This window comes from Argiope bruennichi, chromosome 11 (assembly GCF_947563725.1).
Source record: "Argiope bruennichi chromosome 11, qqArgBrue1.1, whole genome shotgun sequence".
Lineage (NCBI taxonomy): Eukaryota > Metazoa > Arthropoda > Arachnida > Araneae > Araneidae > Argiope > Argiope bruennichi.
Window position 1 is genome coordinate 104,992,540 of NC_079161.1, and position 17,292 is coordinate 105,009,831.

The 17,292-nt window shown below is 36.3% G+C and overlaps 9 protein-coding genes and 2 non-coding genes across 11 annotated transcripts; 4 read left to right on the top strand and 7 right to left on the bottom strand.

The window, feature by feature from the left end:
• Positions 1-250: 250 nt before the first annotated feature.
• LOC129956898 (histone H2B) lies at positions 251-747 on the bottom strand. Its single transcript, XM_056068911.1, has one exon. The coding sequence runs from the start codon at positions 744-746 to the stop codon at positions 372-374; it is 375 nt and encodes a 124-aa protein (XP_055924886.1). The 5' UTR covers position 747; the 3' UTR covers positions 251-371.
• A 1,049-nt stretch (positions 748-1,796) lies between these two features.
• On the top strand, positions 1,797-9,128 carry LOC129956844 (uncharacterized). The gene is made up of 5 exons (XM_056068800.1): positions 1,797-2,127; positions 4,397-4,656; positions 5,194-5,604; positions 6,286-6,373; positions 8,804-9,128. Exons 1-5 carry the CDS (start codon positions 1,821-1,823, stop codon positions 9,115-9,117), a joined length of 1,380 nt encoding a protein of 459 aa, XP_055924775.1. The 5' UTR covers positions 1,797-1,820; the 3' UTR covers positions 9,118-9,128.
• On the bottom strand, positions 4,346-5,077 carry LOC129956933 (histone H1-III-like). The gene has a single exon (XM_056068987.1). The coding sequence runs from the start codon at positions 4,992-4,994 to the stop codon at positions 4,383-4,385; it is 612 nt and encodes a 203-aa protein (XP_055924962.1). The 5' UTR covers positions 4,995-5,077; the 3' UTR covers positions 4,346-4,382.
• On the bottom strand, positions 6,218-6,668 carry LOC129956937 (histone H2A). The gene has a single exon (XM_056068992.1). The coding sequence runs from the start codon at positions 6,628-6,630 to the stop codon at positions 6,256-6,258; it is 375 nt and encodes a 124-aa protein (XP_055924967.1). The 5' UTR covers positions 6,631-6,668; the 3' UTR covers positions 6,218-6,255.
• On the top strand, positions 7,496-7,614 carry LOC129957992 (5S ribosomal RNA). The gene has a single exon (XR_008783089.1). It is a non-coding gene; the product is annotated as a 5S ribosomal RNA (ribosomal RNA).
• LOC129956938 (histone H2B) lies at positions 8,119-8,670 on the bottom strand. The gene has a single exon (XM_056068993.1). It carries the CDS (start codon positions 8,612-8,614, stop codon positions 8,240-8,242), a length of 375 nt encoding a protein of 124 aa, XP_055924968.1. The 5' UTR covers positions 8,615-8,670; the 3' UTR covers positions 8,119-8,239.
• Positions 9,129-11,330: 2,202 nt separating the features above from the next.
• Positions 11,331-12,062, bottom strand: LOC129956934 (histone H1-III-like). The gene has a single exon (XM_056068988.1). It carries the CDS (start codon positions 11,977-11,979, stop codon positions 11,368-11,370), a length of 612 nt encoding a protein of 203 aa, XP_055924963.1. The 5' UTR covers positions 11,980-12,062; the 3' UTR covers positions 11,331-11,367.
• Positions 12,063-12,142: 80 nt separating this feature from the next.
• LOC129956935 (histone H3) lies at positions 12,143-12,631 on the top strand. The gene has a single exon (XM_056068990.1). It carries the CDS (start codon positions 12,185-12,187, stop codon positions 12,593-12,595), a length of 411 nt encoding a protein of 136 aa, XP_055924965.1. The 5' UTR covers positions 12,143-12,184; the 3' UTR covers positions 12,596-12,631.
• A 571-nt stretch (positions 12,632-13,202) lies between these two features.
• On the bottom strand, positions 13,203-13,653 carry LOC129956936 (histone H2A). The gene has a single exon (XM_056068991.1). The coding sequence runs from the start codon at positions 13,613-13,615 to the stop codon at positions 13,241-13,243; it is 375 nt and encodes a 124-aa protein (XP_055924966.1). The 5' UTR covers positions 13,616-13,653; the 3' UTR covers positions 13,203-13,240.
• Positions 13,654-14,480: 827 nt separating this feature from the next.
• LOC129958004 (5S ribosomal RNA) lies at positions 14,481-14,599 on the top strand. Its single transcript, XR_008783100.1, has one exon. It is a non-coding gene; the product is annotated as a 5S ribosomal RNA (ribosomal RNA).
• A 504-nt stretch (positions 14,600-15,103) lies between these two features.
• On the bottom strand, positions 15,104-15,600 carry LOC129956939 (histone H2B). The gene has a single exon (XM_056068994.1). It carries the CDS (start codon positions 15,597-15,599, stop codon positions 15,225-15,227), a length of 375 nt encoding a protein of 124 aa, XP_055924969.1. The 5' UTR covers position 15,600; the 3' UTR covers positions 15,104-15,224.
• Between the last annotated feature and the right edge of the window lie 1,692 nt (positions 15,601-17,292).

The following is a 17,292-nucleotide window of genomic DNA, read 5'->3' on the forward strand; positions in this document are numbered from 1 at the left end:
TTTCCAGAATTAGAAAGAATGTGAAGAATTTAAAAACAAAACAAAAAAAGGAAATAAAATGAATTGAAAGTTAACAGATGCATGTAAGTGTTAAAAATCTAATTACCCATTTATTTATTTTATTTTTTAACCATTCTCTACACATGTTTGAAACAAATTTAAACTATTATGCTTAATTGCCATGAAACACCTTATTTTACACAAAGAAAATTGTGAAACATTGTTTGATTATGTATACACAAACTTCAAAATATATTTTTTTAATATTATTGTGATAAATATTCTTTCTTTGCAAACAAAACAGTGTTTGACAACATGTGATGGCCCTTAAAAGGGCCTTTTTTTTTTTTGGTTCGAGGGATTTGAACTTTTTACTTGGAGCTAGTGTACTTGGTGACAGCTTTGGTTCCTTCGGAAACAGCGTGCTTGGCCAATTCGCCAGGCAACAAAAGCCTCACAGCTGTTTGAATTTCCCGACTGGTAATTGTGCTCCTTTTGTTGTAGTGAGCTAATCGGGAAGATTCGGCTGCGATACGTTCGAAAATGTCATTCACGAAAGAGTTCATGATTGACATGGCTTTGCTGGAAATACCGGTATCAGGATGGACCTGTTTCAAGACTTTGTAGATGTAAATAGCGAAAGATTCCTTCCTACGCTTCTTGCGTTTTTTCTTATCACCGGCACGAACAGCCTTTTGGGCCTTTCCGGCCTTTTTCACAGCTTTACCAGAGGCTTGAGGAGGCATCTTCGATTCGAAATGAGAATAGAAAATACTCGCGACCGATGGAGAAGTTTAAGGAGAGCCCGCTTCCGAGGAAGCTATCTCCTGTAGATGGTGGGAAGTTGAGGAAATTAGCCTTGCTTTACTAAATGACATGGACTTTTTACATCGAGAGGAGCGGTCCGAAGGACCGTCCTCTCTCGTTGCAAGGAAGAAATGAAGCCTAGCAAGGTTGGAACCGGTGAAGCAGGAAAGGCAAGGGGAGTAGGTGCGGCGGTGACCAATCAGGAACAGCTAGCTGGGGGAGTGCGGGTGAGGGTGTTGTTGACAGTTCCTAGACAGTTTTCGGAGCCAGGTGGTGGATAATCCATTGTTTGAGAAGGGCGAATCAGGAGCTTGCTTATTGATGGTGGGCGGGTGGGTCTGGACTTAGTCGAGAAGTGCGTTAAGGAGGACCAGCTTTCTCTCATCTTTGGACTTGGTTTCTTTTAATTTGGCTGCCACTGTTAGTAATCCGGGAAATTCTTTCAGTAGGTTTCTTATTTCTCTGAAGGCTTCAAAAAGTTCCTTCATCTCCAGTAAGCTTATTTGAGGGTCGTGGGCTTCTAAAGTTGGGGTCGGATCAGGTAACCGTTGTTGGCGCTGGGGTCTCTGTCTGGGTGCGGGTGGATTCTGTGTAATTTCAGTGACTTTTTCAGGGGTAGTATTTCTATTTCTAAGGACGTCTGCAAAGGATCTTCTATTTCTTGGTGCTGGGGCTGTAGTTGGATATGCAGGGCATCCTTTCCATGAGGCCAGATGTCCGGTATCTTTACAGTTAATACATACAGGCTCTAATATTTTCTCTTTCTGTGGGCATTCCATGGTCATGTGCTCCCCATTACATTTAATGCAGCGCGGATTGCATCTGCAATTCCTGGCGCTGTGATAAAATACTCGCGACCACTTTTACATTTCATTTTATACCCACTGCTGCGAAACCGAAAGCAGCCAATCGCGTTTCGCTCTTCGAAGCAGGGGCGTGTGTAAATTGCTATAAAAAGGCGATTCTGGAGCTGGGGTCATGGCATTTTTGCATTTGCATTGAATTGAGAAGTCATGTCTGGTCGAGGTAAAGGAGGCAAGGGTCTTGGAAAGGGGGGTGCCAAAAGGCATCGTAAAGTTCTTCGTGATAACATCCAGGGTATTACAAAACCCGCAATCAGGCGTTTAGCTAGACGTGGCGGAGTCAAACGTATTTCTGGTTTGATTTACGAAGAGACTCGAGGTGTGCTCAAAGTTTTCTTGGAAAATGTCATTCGAGATGCTGTCACCTACACCGAGCATGCTAAAAGGAAAACTGTCACTGCTATGGATGTTGTGTATGCCCTAAAGAGGCAAGGACGTACCTTGTACGGTTTCGGAGGTTAAGCAAAAGTTCAGATCCCTTGCACCAAAAAAAAAAAGGCCCTTTTCAGGGCCAACACATGTTGTTAAACACTGTTTTGTTTGTAATGGTATTGAAACATATAATGATTTAATATTCATGTTATTAGAAGCACATAAAGCGGGGGGGGGGCAATTAAAAATAAATTGATAATAAAAAGAAAGAAAAAAAAACTTTTTATAAATTTTTGAGAAAGTGTTGTTCTTGATGATAAGAAATGTCAATTCTGTCCTAATTGCAGATGTATGATTTAACCTTTTAAAATATTTCTTGAACAATGTCCTTCTTTTTAGTAACAGGAGAAAAAAAAAAGAGTGTGTGTGTGTGTGTGTGGGGGGGGGGGGGGGGTAAGAATGGAAATGAGAAAAATTCAGTGTAATAATTTATAGGAAAATTTTCCAGTTTCATTGATTCCTATAATAAATAAACAATAATAATAAAAAGAATAATATTAATGATAAAGATAAATAAATAAAAAAAAAGATGATATGGTTCATAGCATTATGACATAAATGAAAAAATTCAATGAAAACTAAACTTAACATTTAAAGCAAATAAACTGTAACAGCTTTGAAATAACTCAAGAAACCAATTTAAAACATCAGTCCCCAAGATCTAAAATGAGTTTCTAACGAAAATAAATGTATATTGAAAAAAACAAAGCCTCAAATGTAAAAGGAAGTTTGGAGAGTGGGATGCTATCTTTAAATTTCTGTTTCCCAATATTCTACGGTCAGCAACTATTTTTTAAAAAATAAAAACTGAATAAATCTTTGAAATAGAAGGATGTATATGCAGAATTTGCTACATTTTAAGCAAATATGGTCAAAAATGAACTCTGTCACTTTCTTAAATAACAACCGTTTGCATGATATATTTGATATAAAAATATACATTAGTGCTAGAATTTATATCCCTCTGTCCCCCCCCCCCCCCAAATAAATAAATAAATAATTTTCATGAAAGCAGGGATTCATAATTAATAAATTTATTTATATATATATATATATATATATATATATATATATATATATATATATATATATATATATATATATATATATATATATATATATATATATTTGAATTTTATAAAAATTATTACTAATAAAACAATTAAGCAAATTAATTATTTACTAACTCTAGGATGCTACATGAAACATTAATCCTCTTAAATGCCTTCCTGCTATTTTTATACAATAAGAAGAAACAGAAACTAAATCTCAACATATGAGAATTGTGCATTGCACATGCGTCGAATCAGTTGTCAAACATTTATTTCTATGGTAAACAGTACCACGTGCTAATACCATTAATAAACATGCAAATCAGGGTTAGAGGTAAACTCCAATCAGTGTGATTGATTTGAAATGTCCTAAGGTGAAGACACCCATGCCATCTCTCTCGATAAGAAGATTTCATTACATTACTAACAGCAAGACTATTATATATATATATATATATATATATATATATATATATATATATATATATATATATATATATATAATAATAATAATAATAATAATAATTGATTTTCAATAATTATGTTGCACCTATTTATTGTTTTTAAATGTTATCATATAATTTATTTAATTATATTTTTTTGCTAAATATTAAGAATGTTCATTTATTGCATTTCATTGTTTTTTTAATATGTATTGAATTTTTGTTTTATTTGTGCTTCTTACTCATACACAAATAAGAATTACTTGTTTGCATATGTGTCACTTGATTGTTACAACTATTGCATGAATAATAACCTGTTTCAATTGTAAAACAAAATACTCAATTGAACAATATGACACAATTATTGTATAAACATTATTTCATTAAAAGCATTTTTTTTTTTTTTTTTCCAATTAATATTTTCATTTACATACACAGTGTGAAATAGAATATAAACACATGCCTCTCATTCCCATTACACACTATTCACTTTACATGATTATGAAGTGTTTGCACCTTAAACATGTATTATTAAAATATTCAGTTGTTAAATGTGTTTAAAACATATACTATTGTTTATAAATTGTGTGTGCTATGGTTTTTCTTGGCTTTTAATTAAATTTAAAAAAAAAAAAAAATGGCTTGATAAAATTTCAATAGTCAATTACTGTGGGAATTATTTATTAAATTAATTTACTTTTGGCTTGGCACATCTATTTTATGGCCCTAAGAAGGGCCGTTTTTTTTTTTTTTTTAAAGAAAAATATTTTTTTCGTTTAGTCCATTTACTTCTTTGAAGCTTTTTTTGGAGCTGCTTTTTTGGGTGATTTTAATTTCTTGGGCTTGGGAGCTTTTGGCTTTGTAGCCTTTGCCTTCTTAGGAGATTTGGGTTTGGCTACTTTTTTAGCCCCAGCAGTGGCTTTCTTAGCAGCAGCAGGCTTCTTCTTTTTCTCTGCTTTTTCCTTCGGCTTGGCCGTTTTCTTAGCAGGGGCTTTTGCTTTCTTTGGAGAAGCAGCTCCTTCCTTTTTAGGCTTTTTCACGATTTTCTTTGGCTCCTTGGTTTTCTGACCGGATGCACTCAGCTTGAATGAACCGTTAGCTCCCTTTCCTTTGGTTTGAACCAGAGTTCCAGCAGCGACAGCGCTTTTCAAATATTTTTTGATGAAAGGAGTCAAACGGTCGATGTCGACTTTGTACTGACTGCTGATGTGCTTTTTGATAGCTTGCAGTGAAGAGCCACCTCGCTCTTTCAGAGTGGTGATGGATTTCACAACCATTTCGGAAACCTTGGGATGAGTTGGAGGATTAGGTTTCGATTTGGTTGCGCCACTTTTTGCCTTTTTCTTAGGCGTGGCAGTGGCTGGAGTTGCAGGGGCAGCGGCTGTTTCCTCGGACATCTTGACAGTCGAGAGTCTGAAACGTAATATAAAAATATTCTTAATAACGAAACCGCCAAGAATCCGCCCGCCCGCCTTTTCGCTTTTACGATTGGTCGATTTCGACTCGCTCACCCACCTTCCCCTTCTGTTTCGGAGCGTATTTAAACGAAGTCATCTTTGCGCGCCCCATTTTCTGTTCAAAGTCGTTTGAGAATAGTCAGTCATGGCACGTACCAAGCAGACCGCTCGTAAGAGTACTGGAGGTAAAGCCCCCAGGAAACAACTGGCTACTAAGGCCGCTCGTAAGAGCGCCCCAGCCACTGGAGGTGTTAAGAAGCCCCATCGTTACAGGCCCGGAACTGTTGCTTTGAGAGAAATCCGTCGTTATCAAAAATCCACTGAGCTCTTGATCCGAAAATTGCCATTCCAGCGTTTGGTTAGAGAAATCGCTCAGGACTTCAAAACTGATCTCCGATTCCAGAGTTCTGCTGTTATGGCTCTCCAGGAAGCTAGCGAAGCTTATTTAGTAGGCTTGTTCGAAGATACTAACTTGTGCGCTATCCACGCCAAGAGAGTAACTATCATGCCTAAGGACATTCAGCTCGCTAGACGAATTAGGGGTGAACGTGCCTAAGCCAAAAAAAAAGTTGTTTAAAAAAAAAAAAAAAACGGCCCTTCTCAGGGCCAAGAAACACCATAGCACACACAACCATGTACTAATTAATATGTTAATAATTATGTATTTATTTATAATATTAATTTCTCATGAAATACTCACCTTTTCTTATGTAAATCTCTTCTTACACAAGCATATTTGAATGTTCATGTTTCAAAAAGCAAATAACTTTCCATTTCATCAATTTCTACATCTCCCTCTCCTCTTGTTTACTAATAGCGAAATGCATTCCAGTTTCGAATTCTTAGCATGATCGCTAGATGGCACCACATTCCGGGACCCTTTCAGTTTCTCTTTAGTGTAAACAGAAACACGTTTCGTTTCATTACTACCCAGCCCAATTCTTGTAACACTAAACTGTGCATGTCATAGAAACCCTTCCATACAATGCATTCTTATGGAAATTCATTCAGTTTATAAATTAAAAAGTAATGCTAATAAATTTAAAAAAAAATAGATGCATAACTTTTTTTAAAAATTCAATATATTGCCCTTTTTTTTTATTTTTACAAGTGTTCAGTAGCTAATTCTTAATAATTTGTTGGCCCTTAAAAGGGCCTTTTTTTTTTTTTTTTTTTTTTTTTAAACTTGTAAAGTCTTAATTTAGGCTTTCTTTTCGGTTTTCTTGGGGAGCAAGACAGCTTGAATGTTAGGCAATACACCACCCTGAGCAATAGTTACTCCGGAAAGGAGTTTGTTCAACTCCTCGTCGTTTCGGATGGCGAGTTGGAGATGTCTAGGGATGATCCTAGTTTTCTTGTTATCTCTGGCGGCATTACCAGCCAACTCCAACACTTCAGCAGCTAAGTATTCTAACACGGCAGCCAGGTACACGGGTGCTCCAGCTCCAACACGTTCGGCATAATTGCCTTTTCGGAGAAGTCGATGGATACGACCGACAGGGAATTGAAGCCCTGCTCGGCTAGAACGAGTCTTGCTCTTTCCCTTAACTTTACCGCCTTTGCCACGACCAGACATGATTACAGTTCAGGAGAGAATGCGAAATGTACCTGGCGCTTTTTTCGCCCTCTTTTATATAGTACTACCGCGAAACCGGGTTTCAGCCAATCGGAGAGCAAGGAAATTGCGCAAAAATGCACGCAAAGCGCTCATCTTCGGGATTCAAGAGAGCCGTTTCTTTCCTATTGTCACGTGTTTTAATTATAGGCAAACAAATCAAATAAACATACAGCCGATGTAAACATGATAAGTAAACAGTGACCTTTAATAAAGTGTCATCTGTCTTCGGATTGGAATTTTTTAAGCATTTCAAATTCCTAGGTGAAAATGGCTCATCGCGTGATAATTTCAATTGAGAGGAGAGTTAGTTATTATTATAAGAACTTTTTTTTTTTTTTTTTTTTTTTTTTTTTTAATAGGGGTTTTTTTTCTTATATTTTGTGGGGTGTGATCTGTGTCTCGTGTTCGTTTCTTGCAGGAGTGCGTAATGAAAAGAAAGAAAGAAAAAACTTGATAAGAGTATTGTAACATGAATGTGAATGCACGGTCTCTTTTTGGCTGTCGGTGTCAATTCGCTTGCAGCTTGCGGGCAATTGAAATTGTCGCCGTGGGTGGTGTCATCCGATCCCCATTGTCCCCCCTGGCCATCGTGTGTGGTCAGTGATGGTCGTTTTTTTACGACCCTCATTAAAGGGTCATTAGGGCGGTCATTTTACGACCCTCATTAAAGGGTCATTAGGGTTGTCATTAGCGACATCCATCTGCGCTAATGACACTCGTCATTAGCAAGACCCCCCACGAAAATGTTCATTATCGCACCTGTAGAGTATTAGTATCGTATATATAAGATCGGACATGAAATGTATTTTCTCACCAGATGAATGTCAACGGCCATACCATGCTGAAAGCACCGGTTCTCGTCTGATCACCGCAGTTAAGCAGCATCGGGCGCGGTCAGTACTTGGGAGGGTGACCACCTGGGAACACCGCGTGCTGTTGGCATCTTTTTAATTTTATTTCAAAAATTAAGATTTGATCCTTTTGCATGTAATGTTATTATTATTATTATTATTATTATTTTTTTATTAATTTATTTGATGTGTTTTATTAATTTTCCCTACAAAATACGTTTTTATTGCACGAAGTGTTTATTTATTTATTTTGTACCTGTGATTCTAAATTGTAATGAAGTATCATCAATAGTGACTGAATGTTATTACAAATTATTTTTCACTAAAAATCGTTTTCTTATTTCCTTTCCAGAATTAGAAAGAATGTGAAGAATTTAAAAACAAAACAAAAAAAGGAAATAAAATGAATTGAAAGTTAACAGATGCATGTAAGTGTTAAAAATCTAATTACCCATTTATTTATTTTATTTTTTAACCATTCTCTACACATGTTTGAAACAAATTTAAACTATTATGCTTAATTGCCATGAAACACCTTATTTTACACAAAGAAAATTGTGAAACATTGTTTGATTATGTATACACAAACTTCAAAATATATTTTTTTAATATTATTGTGATAAATATTCTTTCTTTGCAAACAAAACAGTGTTTGACAACATGTGATGGCCCTTAAAAGGGCCTTTTTTTTTTTTGGTTCGAGGGATTTGAACTTTTTACTTGGAGCTAGTGTACTTGGTGACAGCTTTGGTTCCTTCGGAAACAGCGTGCTTGGCCAATTCGCCAGGCAACAAAAGCCTCACAGCTGTTTGAATTTCCCGACTGGTAATTGTGCTCCTTTTGTTGTAGTGAGCTAATCGGGAAGATTCGGCTGCGATACGTTCGAAAATGTCATTCACGAAAGAGTTCATGATTGACATGGCTTTGCTGGAAATACCGGTATCAGGATGGACCTGTTTCAAGACTTTGTAGATGTAAATAGCGAAAGATTCCTTCCTACGCTTCTTGCGTTTTTTCTTATCACCGGCACGAACAGCCTTTTGGGCCTTTCCGGCCTTTTTCACAGCTTTACCAGAGGCTTGAGGAGGCATCTTCGATTCGAAATGAGAATAGAAAATACTCGCGACCACTTTTACATTTCATTTTATACCCACTGCTGCGAAACCGAAAGCAGCCAATCGCGTTTCGCTCTTCGAAGCAGGGGCGTGTGTAAATTGCTATAAAAAGGCGATTCTGGAGCTGGGGTCATGGCATTTTTGCATTTGCATTGAATTGAGAAGTCATGTCTGGTCGAGGTAAAGGAGGCAAGGGTCTTGGAAAGGGGGGTGCCAAAAGGCATCGTAAAGTTCTTCGTGATAACATCCAGGGTATTACAAAACCCGCAATCAGGCGTTTAGCTAGACGTGGCGGAGTCAAACGTATTTCTGGTTTGATTTACGAAGAGACTCGAGGTGTGCTCAAAGTTTTCTTGGAAAATGTCATTCGAGATGCTGTCACCTACACCGAGCATGCTAAAAGGAAAACTGTCACTGCTATGGATGTTGTGTATGCCCTAAAGAGGCAAGGACGTACCTTGTACGGTTTCGGAGGTTAAGCAAAAGTTCAGATCCCTTGCACCAAAAAAAAAAAGGCCCTTTTCAGGGCCAACACATGTTGTTAAACACTGTTTTGTTTGTAATGGTATTGAAACATATAATGATTTAATATTCATGTTATTAGAAGCACATAAAGCGGGGGGGGGGCAATTAAAAATAAATTGATAATAAAAAGAAAGAAAAAAAAACTTTTTATAAATTTTTGAGAAAGTGTTGTTCTTGATGATAAGAAATGTCAATTCTGTCCTAATTGCAGATGTATGATTTAACCTTTTAAAATATTTCTTGAACAATGTCCTTCTTTTTAGTAACAGGAGAAAAAAAAAAGAGTGTGTGTGTGTGTGTGTGGGGGGGGGGGGGGGGTAAGAATGGAAATGAGAAAAATTCAGTGTAATAATTTATAGGAAAATTTTCCAGTTTCATTGATTCCTATAATAAATAAACAATAATAATAAAAAGAATAATATTAATGATAAAGATAAATAAATAAAAAAAAAGATGATATGGTTCATAGCATTATGACATAAATGAAAAAATTCAATGAAAACTAAACTTAACATTTAAAGCAAATAAACTGTAACAGCTTTGAAATAACTCAAGAAACCAATTTAAAACATCAGTCCCCAAGATCTAAAATGAGTTTCTAACGAAAATAAATGTATATTGAAAAAAACAAAGCCTCAAATGTAAAAGGAAGTTTGGAGAGTGGGATGCTATCTTTAAATTTCTGTTTCCCAATATTCTACGGTCAGCAACTATTTTTTAAAAAATAAAAACTGAATAAATCTTTGAAATAGAAGGATGTATATGCAGAATTTGCTACATTTTAAGCAAATATGGTCAAAAATGAACTCTGTCACTTTCTTAAATAACAACCGTTTGCATGATATATTTGATATAAAAATATACATTAGTGCTAGAATTTATATCCCTCTGTCCCCCCCCCCCCCCAAATAAATAAATAAATAATTTTCATGAAAGCAGGGATTCATAATTAATAAATTTATTTATATATATATATATATATATATATATATATATATATATATATATATATATATATATATATATATATATATATATATATATATATATATTTGAATTTTATAAAAATTATTACTAATAAAACAATTAAGCAAATTAATTATTTACTAACTCTAGGATGCTACATGAAACATTAATCCTCTTAAATGCCTTCCTGCTATTTTTATACAATAAGAAGAAACAGAAACTAAATCTCAACATATGAGAATTGTGCATTGCACATGCGTCGAATCAGTTGTCAAACATTTATTTCTATGGTAAACAGTACCACGTGCTAATACCATTAATAAACATGCAAATCAGGGTTAGAGGTAAACTCCAATCAGTGTGATTGATTTGAAATGTCCTAAGGTGAAGACACCCATGCCATCTCTCTCGATAAGAAGATTTCATTACATTACTAACAGCAAGACTATTATATATATATATATATATATATATATATATATATATATATATATATATATATATATATATATAATAATAATAATAATAATAATAATTGATTTTCAATAATTATGTTGCACCTATTTATTGTTTTTAAATGTTATCATATAATTTATTTAATTATATTTTTTTGCTAAATATTAAGAATGTTCATTTATTGCATTTCATTGTTTTTTTAATATGTATTGAATTTTTGTTTTATTTGTGCTTCTTACTCATACACAAATAAGAATTACTTGTTTGCATATGTGTCACTTGATTGTTACAACTATTGCATGAATAATAACCTGTTTCAATTGTAAAACAAAATACTCAATTGAACAATATGACACAATTATTGTATAAACATTATTTCATTAAAAGCATTTTTTTTTTTTTTTTTCCAATTAATATTTTCATTTACATACACAGTGTGAAATAGAATATAAACACATGCCTCTCATTCCCATTACACACTATTCACTTTACATGATTATGAAGTGTTTGCACCTTAAACATGTATTATTAAAATATTCAGTTGTTAAATGTGTTTAAAACATATACTATTGTTTATAAATTGTGTGTGCTATGGTTTTTCTTGGCTTTTAATTAAATTTAAAAAAAAAAAAAAATGGCTTGATAAAATTTCAATAGTCAATTACTGTGGGAATTATTTATTAAATTAATTTACTTTTGGCTTGGCACATCTATTTTATGGCCCTAAGAAGGGCCGTTTTTTTTTTTTTTTTAAAGAAAAATATTTTTTTCGTTTAGTCCATTTACTTCTTTGAAGCTTTTTTTGGAGCTGCTTTTTTGGGTGATTTTAATTTCTTGGGCTTGGGAGCTTTTGGCTTTGTAGCCTTTGCCTTCTTAGGAGATTTGGGTTTGGCTACTTTTTTAGCCCCAGCAGTGGCTTTCTTAGCAGCAGCAGGCTTCTTCTTTTTCTCTGCTTTTTCCTTCGGCTTGGCCGTTTTCTTAGCAGGGGCTTTTGCTTTCTTTGGAGAAGCAGCTCCTTCCTTTTTAGGCTTTTTCACGATTTTCTTTGGCTCCTTGGTTTTCTGACCGGATGCACTCAGCTTGAATGAACCGTTAGCTCCCTTTCCTTTGGTTTGAACCAGAGTTCCAGCAGCGACAGCGCTTTTCAAATATTTTTTGATGAAAGGAGTCAAACGGTCGATGTCGACTTTGTACTGACTGCTGATGTGCTTTTTGATAGCTTGCAGTGAAGAGCCACCTCGCTCTTTCAGAGTGGTGATGGATTTCACAACCATTTCGGAAACCTTGGGATGAGTTGGAGGATTAGGTTTCGATTTGGTTGCGCCACTTTTTGCCTTTTTCTTAGGCGTGGCAGTGGCTGGAGTTGCAGGGGCAGCGGCTGTTTCCTCGGACATCTTGACAGTCGAGAGTCTGAAACGTAATATAAAAATATTCTTAATAACGAAACCGCCAAGAATCCGCCCGCCCGCCTTTTCGCTTTTACGATTGGTCGATTTCGACTCGCTCACCCACCTTCCCCTTCTGTTTCGGAGCGTATTTAAACGAAGTCATCTTTGCGCGCCCCATTTTCTGTTCAAAGTCGTTTGAGAATAGTCAGTCATGGCACGTACCAAGCAGACCGCTCGTAAGAGTACTGGAGGTAAAGCCCCCAGGAAACAACTGGCTACTAAGGCCGCTCGTAAGAGCGCCCCAGCCACTGGAGGTGTTAAGAAGCCCCATCGTTACAGGCCCGGAACTGTTGCTTTGAGAGAAATCCGTCGTTATCAAAAATCCACTGAGCTCTTGATCCGAAAATTGCCATTCCAGCGTTTGGTTAGAGAAATCGCTCAGGACTTCAAAACTGATCTCCGATTCCAGAGTTCTGCTGTTATGGCTCTCCAGGAAGCTAGCGAAGCTTATTTAGTAGGCTTGTTCGAAGATACTAACTTGTGCGCTATCCACGCCAAGAGAGTAACTATCATGCCTAAGGACATTCAGCTCGCTAGACGAATTAGGGGTGAACGTGCCTAAGCCAAAAAAAAAGTTGTTTAAAAAAAAAAAAAAAACGGCCCTTCTCAGGGCCAAGAAACACCATAGCACACACAACCATGTACTAATTAATATGTTAATAATTATGTATTTATTTATAATATTAATTTCTCATGAAATACTCACCTTTTCTTATGTAAATCTCTTCTTACACAAGCATATTTGAATGTTCATGTTTCAAAAAGCAAATAACTTTCCATTTCATCAATTTCTACATCTCCCTCTCCTCTTGTTTACTAATAGCGAAATGCATTCCAGTTTCGAATTCTTAGCATGATCGCTAGATGGCACCACATTCCGGGACCCTTTCAGTTTCTCTTTAGTGTAAACAGAAACACGTTTCGTTTCATTACTACCCAGCCCAATTCTTGTAACACTAAACTGTGCATGTCATAGAAACCCTTCCATACAATGCATTCTTATGGAAATTCATTCAGTTTATAAATTAAAAAGTAATGCTAATAAATTTAAAAAAAAATAGATGCATAACTTTTTTTAAAAATTCAATATATTGCCCTTTTTTTTTATTTTTACAAGTGTTCAGTAGCTAATTCTTAATAATTTGTTGGCCCTTAAAAGGGCCTTTTTTTTTTTTTTTTTTTTTTTTTAAACTTGTAAAGTCTTAATTTAGGCTTTCTTTTCGGTTTTCTTGGGGAGCAAGACAGCTTGAATGTTAGGCAATACACCACCCTGAGCAATAGTTACTCCGGAAAGGAGTTTGTTCAACTCCTCGTCGTTTCGGATGGCGAGTTGGAGATGTCTAGGGATGATCCTAGTTTTCTTGTTATCTCTGGCGGCATTACCAGCCAACTCCAACACTTCAGCAGCTAAGTATTCTAACACGGCAGCCAGGTACACGGGTGCTCCAGCTCCAACACGTTCGGCATAATTGCCTTTTCGGAGAAGTCGATGGATACGACCGACAGGGAATTGAAGCCCTGCTCGGCTAGAACGAGTCTTGCTCTTTCCCTTAACTTTACCGCCTTTGCCACGACCAGACATGATTACAGTTCAGGAGAGAATGCGAAATGTACCTGGCGCTTTTTTCGCCCTCTTTTATATAGTACTACCGCGAAACCGGGTTTCAGCCAATCGGAGAGCAAGGAAATTGCGCAAAAATGCACGCAAAGCGCTCATCTTCGGGATTCAAGAGAGCCGTTTCTTTCCTATTGTCACGTGTTTTAATTATAGGCAAACAAATCAAATAAACATACAGCCGATGTAAACATGATAAGTAAACAGTGACCTTTAATAAAGTGTCATCTGTCTTCGGATTGGAATTTTTTAAGCATTTCAAATTCCTAGGTGAAAATGGCTCATCGCGTGATAATTTCAATTGAGAGGAGAGTTAGTTATTATTATAAGAACTTTTTTTTTTTTTTTTTTTTTTTTTTTTTTAATAGGGGTTTTTTTTCTTATATTTTGTGGGGTGTGATCTGTGTCTCGTGTTCGTTTCTTGCAGGAGTGCGTAATGAAAAGAAAGAAAGAAAAAACTTGATAAGAGTATTGTAACATGAATGTGAATGCACGGTCTCTTTTTGGCTGTCGGTGTCAATTCGCTTGCAGCTTGCGGGCAATTGAAATTGTCGCCGTGGGTGGTGTCATCCGATCCCCATTGTCCCCCCTGGCCATCGTGTGTGGTCAGTGATGGTCGTTTTTTTACGACCCTCATTAAAGGGTCATTAGGGCGGTCATTTTACGACCCTCATTAAAGGGTCATTAGGGTTGTCATTAGCGACATCCATCTGCGCTAATGACACTCGTCATTAGCAAGACCCCCCACGAAAATGTTCATTATCGCACCTGTAGAGTATTAGTATCGTATATATAAGATCGGACATGAAATGTATTTTCTCACCAGATGAATGTCAACGGCCATACCATGCTGAAAGCACCGGTTCTCGTCTGATCACCGCAGTTAAGCAGCATCGGGCGCGGTCAGTACTTGGGAGGGTGACCACCTGGGAACACCGCGTGCTGTTGGCATCTTTTTAATTTTATTTCAAAAATTAAGATTTGATCCTTTTGCATGTAATGTTATTATTATTATTATTATTATTATTTTTTTATTAATTTATTTGATGTGTTTTATTAATTTTCCCTACAAAATACGTTTTTATTGCACGAAGTGTTTATTTATTTATTTTGTACCTGTGATTCTAAATTGTAATGAAGTATCATCAATAGTGACTGAATGTTATTACAAATTATTTTTCACTAAAAATCGTTTTCTTATTTCCTTTCCAGAATTAGAAAGAATGTGAAGAATTTAAAAACAAAACAAAAAAAGGAAATAAAATGAATTGAAAGTTAACAGATGCATGTAAGTGTTAAAAATCTAATTACCCATTTATTTATTTTATTTTTTAACCATTCTCTACACATGTTTGAAACAAATTTAAACTATTATGCTTAATTGCCATGAAACACCTTATTTTACACAAAGAAAATTGTGAAACATTGTTTGATTATGTATACACAAACTTCAAAATATATTTTTTTAATATTATTGTGATAAATATTCTTTCTTTGCAAACAAAACAGTGTTTGACAACATGTGATGGCCCTTAAAAGGGCCTTTTTTTTTTTTGGTTCGAGGGATTTGAACTTTTTACTTGGAGCTAGTGTACTTGGTGACAGCTTTGGTTCCTTCGGAAACAGCGTGCTTGGCCAATTCGCCAGGCAACAAAAGCCTCACAGCTGTTTGAATTTCCCGACTGGTAATTGTGCTCCTTTTGTTGTAGTGAGCTAATCGGGAAGATTCGGCTGCGATACGTTCGAAAATGTCATTCACGAAAGAGTTCATGATTGACATGGCTTTGCTGGAAATACCGGTATCAGGATGGACCTGTTTCAAGACTTTGTAGATGTAAATAGCGAAAGATTCCTTCCTACGCTTCTTGCGTTTTTTCTTATCACCGGCACGAACAGCCTTTTGGGCCTTTCCGGCCTTTTTCACAGCTTTACCAGAGGCTTGAGGAGGCATCTTCGATTCGAAATGAGAATAGAAAATACTCGCGACCTCACGATCTCACGATGAAAGCTTATCGGGGTACCCGTCCTTGGGGTAGGACTATCCCCTTAAATGACATAACTGGTAGAAACTTGACTTATAGTATTGTGCCATGATAACTGTGATGAGTCTTGACTCAATGGTGGAAGGAGAGCAAGTGGCATGGATCTTCAAGCGAATTTTGGTCCTTGAAGGTGAGGGAGAGTGGGAGAGTTGTCTCGGCCAATAGTAAAGCAGGTTGTCAGGGGTGTGGGAGAGGGTGATGCAGAAGGTTTTCGGAGCTCGGTGAGGGATAAACTATTGTACGTAGGTGGCCAATCAGAAGGCTGGGATATTGCAGAGGGTTGATTTAACTTTTGGTGGGACTTAGCCGATCAGTGCGTTCAGGATAATCATCTTTTTTTCTTCTTTATTTTCAGTTTTCTTTGCGAGCTTGGCTGCTTCCATTAGTTTTGGGAACTCTTTAAGTATTTCTCTGAGATCTTTAAGTATTTGGAAGGTTTCTAGGAGAGAGGGGAGTTCTTCAGCTGCTGTCAAAGTTGGCTCCGTGTTCTGTTTCCGTGGTGGGGGAATGGGTTCAGTGTCTTGTTTTCTAAGGTTTTTCTTCATCATTTCTGCATAAGAGGGTCTTCCATTAACAGTTGTCAGTTTGGGGAATTTGGGACATCCTTTCCAGGCAGCTGTGTGACCAGTTTCGTTACAGTTAACGCATACAGGATCCATGATCTTTTCGGTGATATTACAGTCTCTTGTTGCGTGTTTGCCGCCGCATTTGATGCACTTGGGTGCTAACCTACAATTTCTAGCGGAGTGGTAGAATCCAGCACAGTTATAACACATTGTTGCGGTTGATTTTCTTTGATAGCTTTCAATCTTGATTTTTAGATAGAGGATGGATTTTTCATTGTATATGCTGATGGCATTTTTGGTTTTCTTGACTTCCAACAGGAAGATGGGATATAGGGACTGCTGTTTGTAATTTCTAAGTTGGGAGATTCTGTTGATAATGTAGTTTCTTTCCTCAAGTTCTTTTTTGATTTCCTCTTTATCAGCGTTAATTGGGAGTCCTTTAATAATCACTTTTAAGGGTCTTTCATCTTGGTTTTCAGATAAGATAAATTCTTCTTGTTTTTCTGTTAAGAGTTCTATGATTTGGGTTCTCTCATCTTCGGTTGCTGGGTAGATTGCGATCATATTTCTGATGAGTTTATTTTCTGTTTGGGGGAATTTCCTATGGATTTCTTGGAGCGTAATATTGTATTTAGTTGATAATTTTAAATTTATTGCAGCGGGCCTATTAGTTGATTTTTCTTGGTTTTCACTAAGTACTTCATATCTGTTGGATGTGTCCATGTTTTCAATGTTGTCCTCAATTTTCTTGATCTTAGCTGCTTTTTTGGGGTTAACTTGTTCGAATGTTTCAGTGTTTTCATCATCAATTTTGTGTTTTTCTTGGGATATTTTATCTATTTCCATATGGTTATCTTCTTTTACCGCAAGATCGATCTCAAAATTGGGATAGTTGCCGTCTGTGTTTTTCTTAGGAAATAATTTATCGATGGCTTTTCGTACTTCCTTAGCATAAGGAGTATTCAGATAATCAGGAGTTCTCTGTTTTTCTTTATTGCTACTAGTACTACTAGCCCTAGGATTTGCAACATTCCTT

Coding starts and splice junctions, on each gene's coding strand:
- LOC129956898 (XM_056068911.1), bottom strand. CDS start 746: ATGCCTCCTCAAGCCTCTGGTAAAGCTGTGAAAAAGGCCGGAAAGGCC.
- LOC129956844 (XM_056068800.1), top strand. CDS start 1,821: ATGTCTGGTCGAGGTAAAGGAGGCAAGGGTCTTGGAAAGGGGGGTGCC. Junction 2,128..4,396: donor TACCTTGTACGGTTTCGGAG/GTTAAGCAAAAG, acceptor ACTTCTTTGAAG/CTTTTTTTGGAGCTGCTTTT. Junction 5,605..6,285: donor GACGAATTAGGGGTGAACGT/GCCTAAGCCAAA, acceptor TTTCTTGGGGAG/CAAGACAGCTTGAATGTTAG.
- LOC129956933 (XM_056068987.1), bottom strand. CDS start 4,994: ATGTCCGAGGAAACAGCCGCTGCCCCTGCAACTCCAGCCACTGCCACG.
- LOC129956937 (XM_056068992.1), bottom strand. CDS start 6,630: ATGTCTGGTCGTGGCAAAGGCGGTAAAGTTAAGGGAAAGAGCAAGACT.
- LOC129956938 (XM_056068993.1), bottom strand. CDS start 8,614: ATGCCTCCTCAAGCCTCTGGTAAAGCTGTGAAAAAGGCCGGAAAGGCC.
- LOC129956934 (XM_056068988.1), bottom strand. CDS start 11,979: ATGTCCGAGGAAACAGCCGCTGCCCCTGCAACTCCAGCCACTGCCACG.
- LOC129956935 (XM_056068990.1), top strand. CDS start 12,185: ATGGCACGTACCAAGCAGACCGCTCGTAAGAGTACTGGAGGTAAAGCC.
- LOC129956936 (XM_056068991.1), bottom strand. CDS start 13,615: ATGTCTGGTCGTGGCAAAGGCGGTAAAGTTAAGGGAAAGAGCAAGACT.
- LOC129956939 (XM_056068994.1), bottom strand. CDS start 15,599: ATGCCTCCTCAAGCCTCTGGTAAAGCTGTGAAAAAGGCCGGAAAGGCC.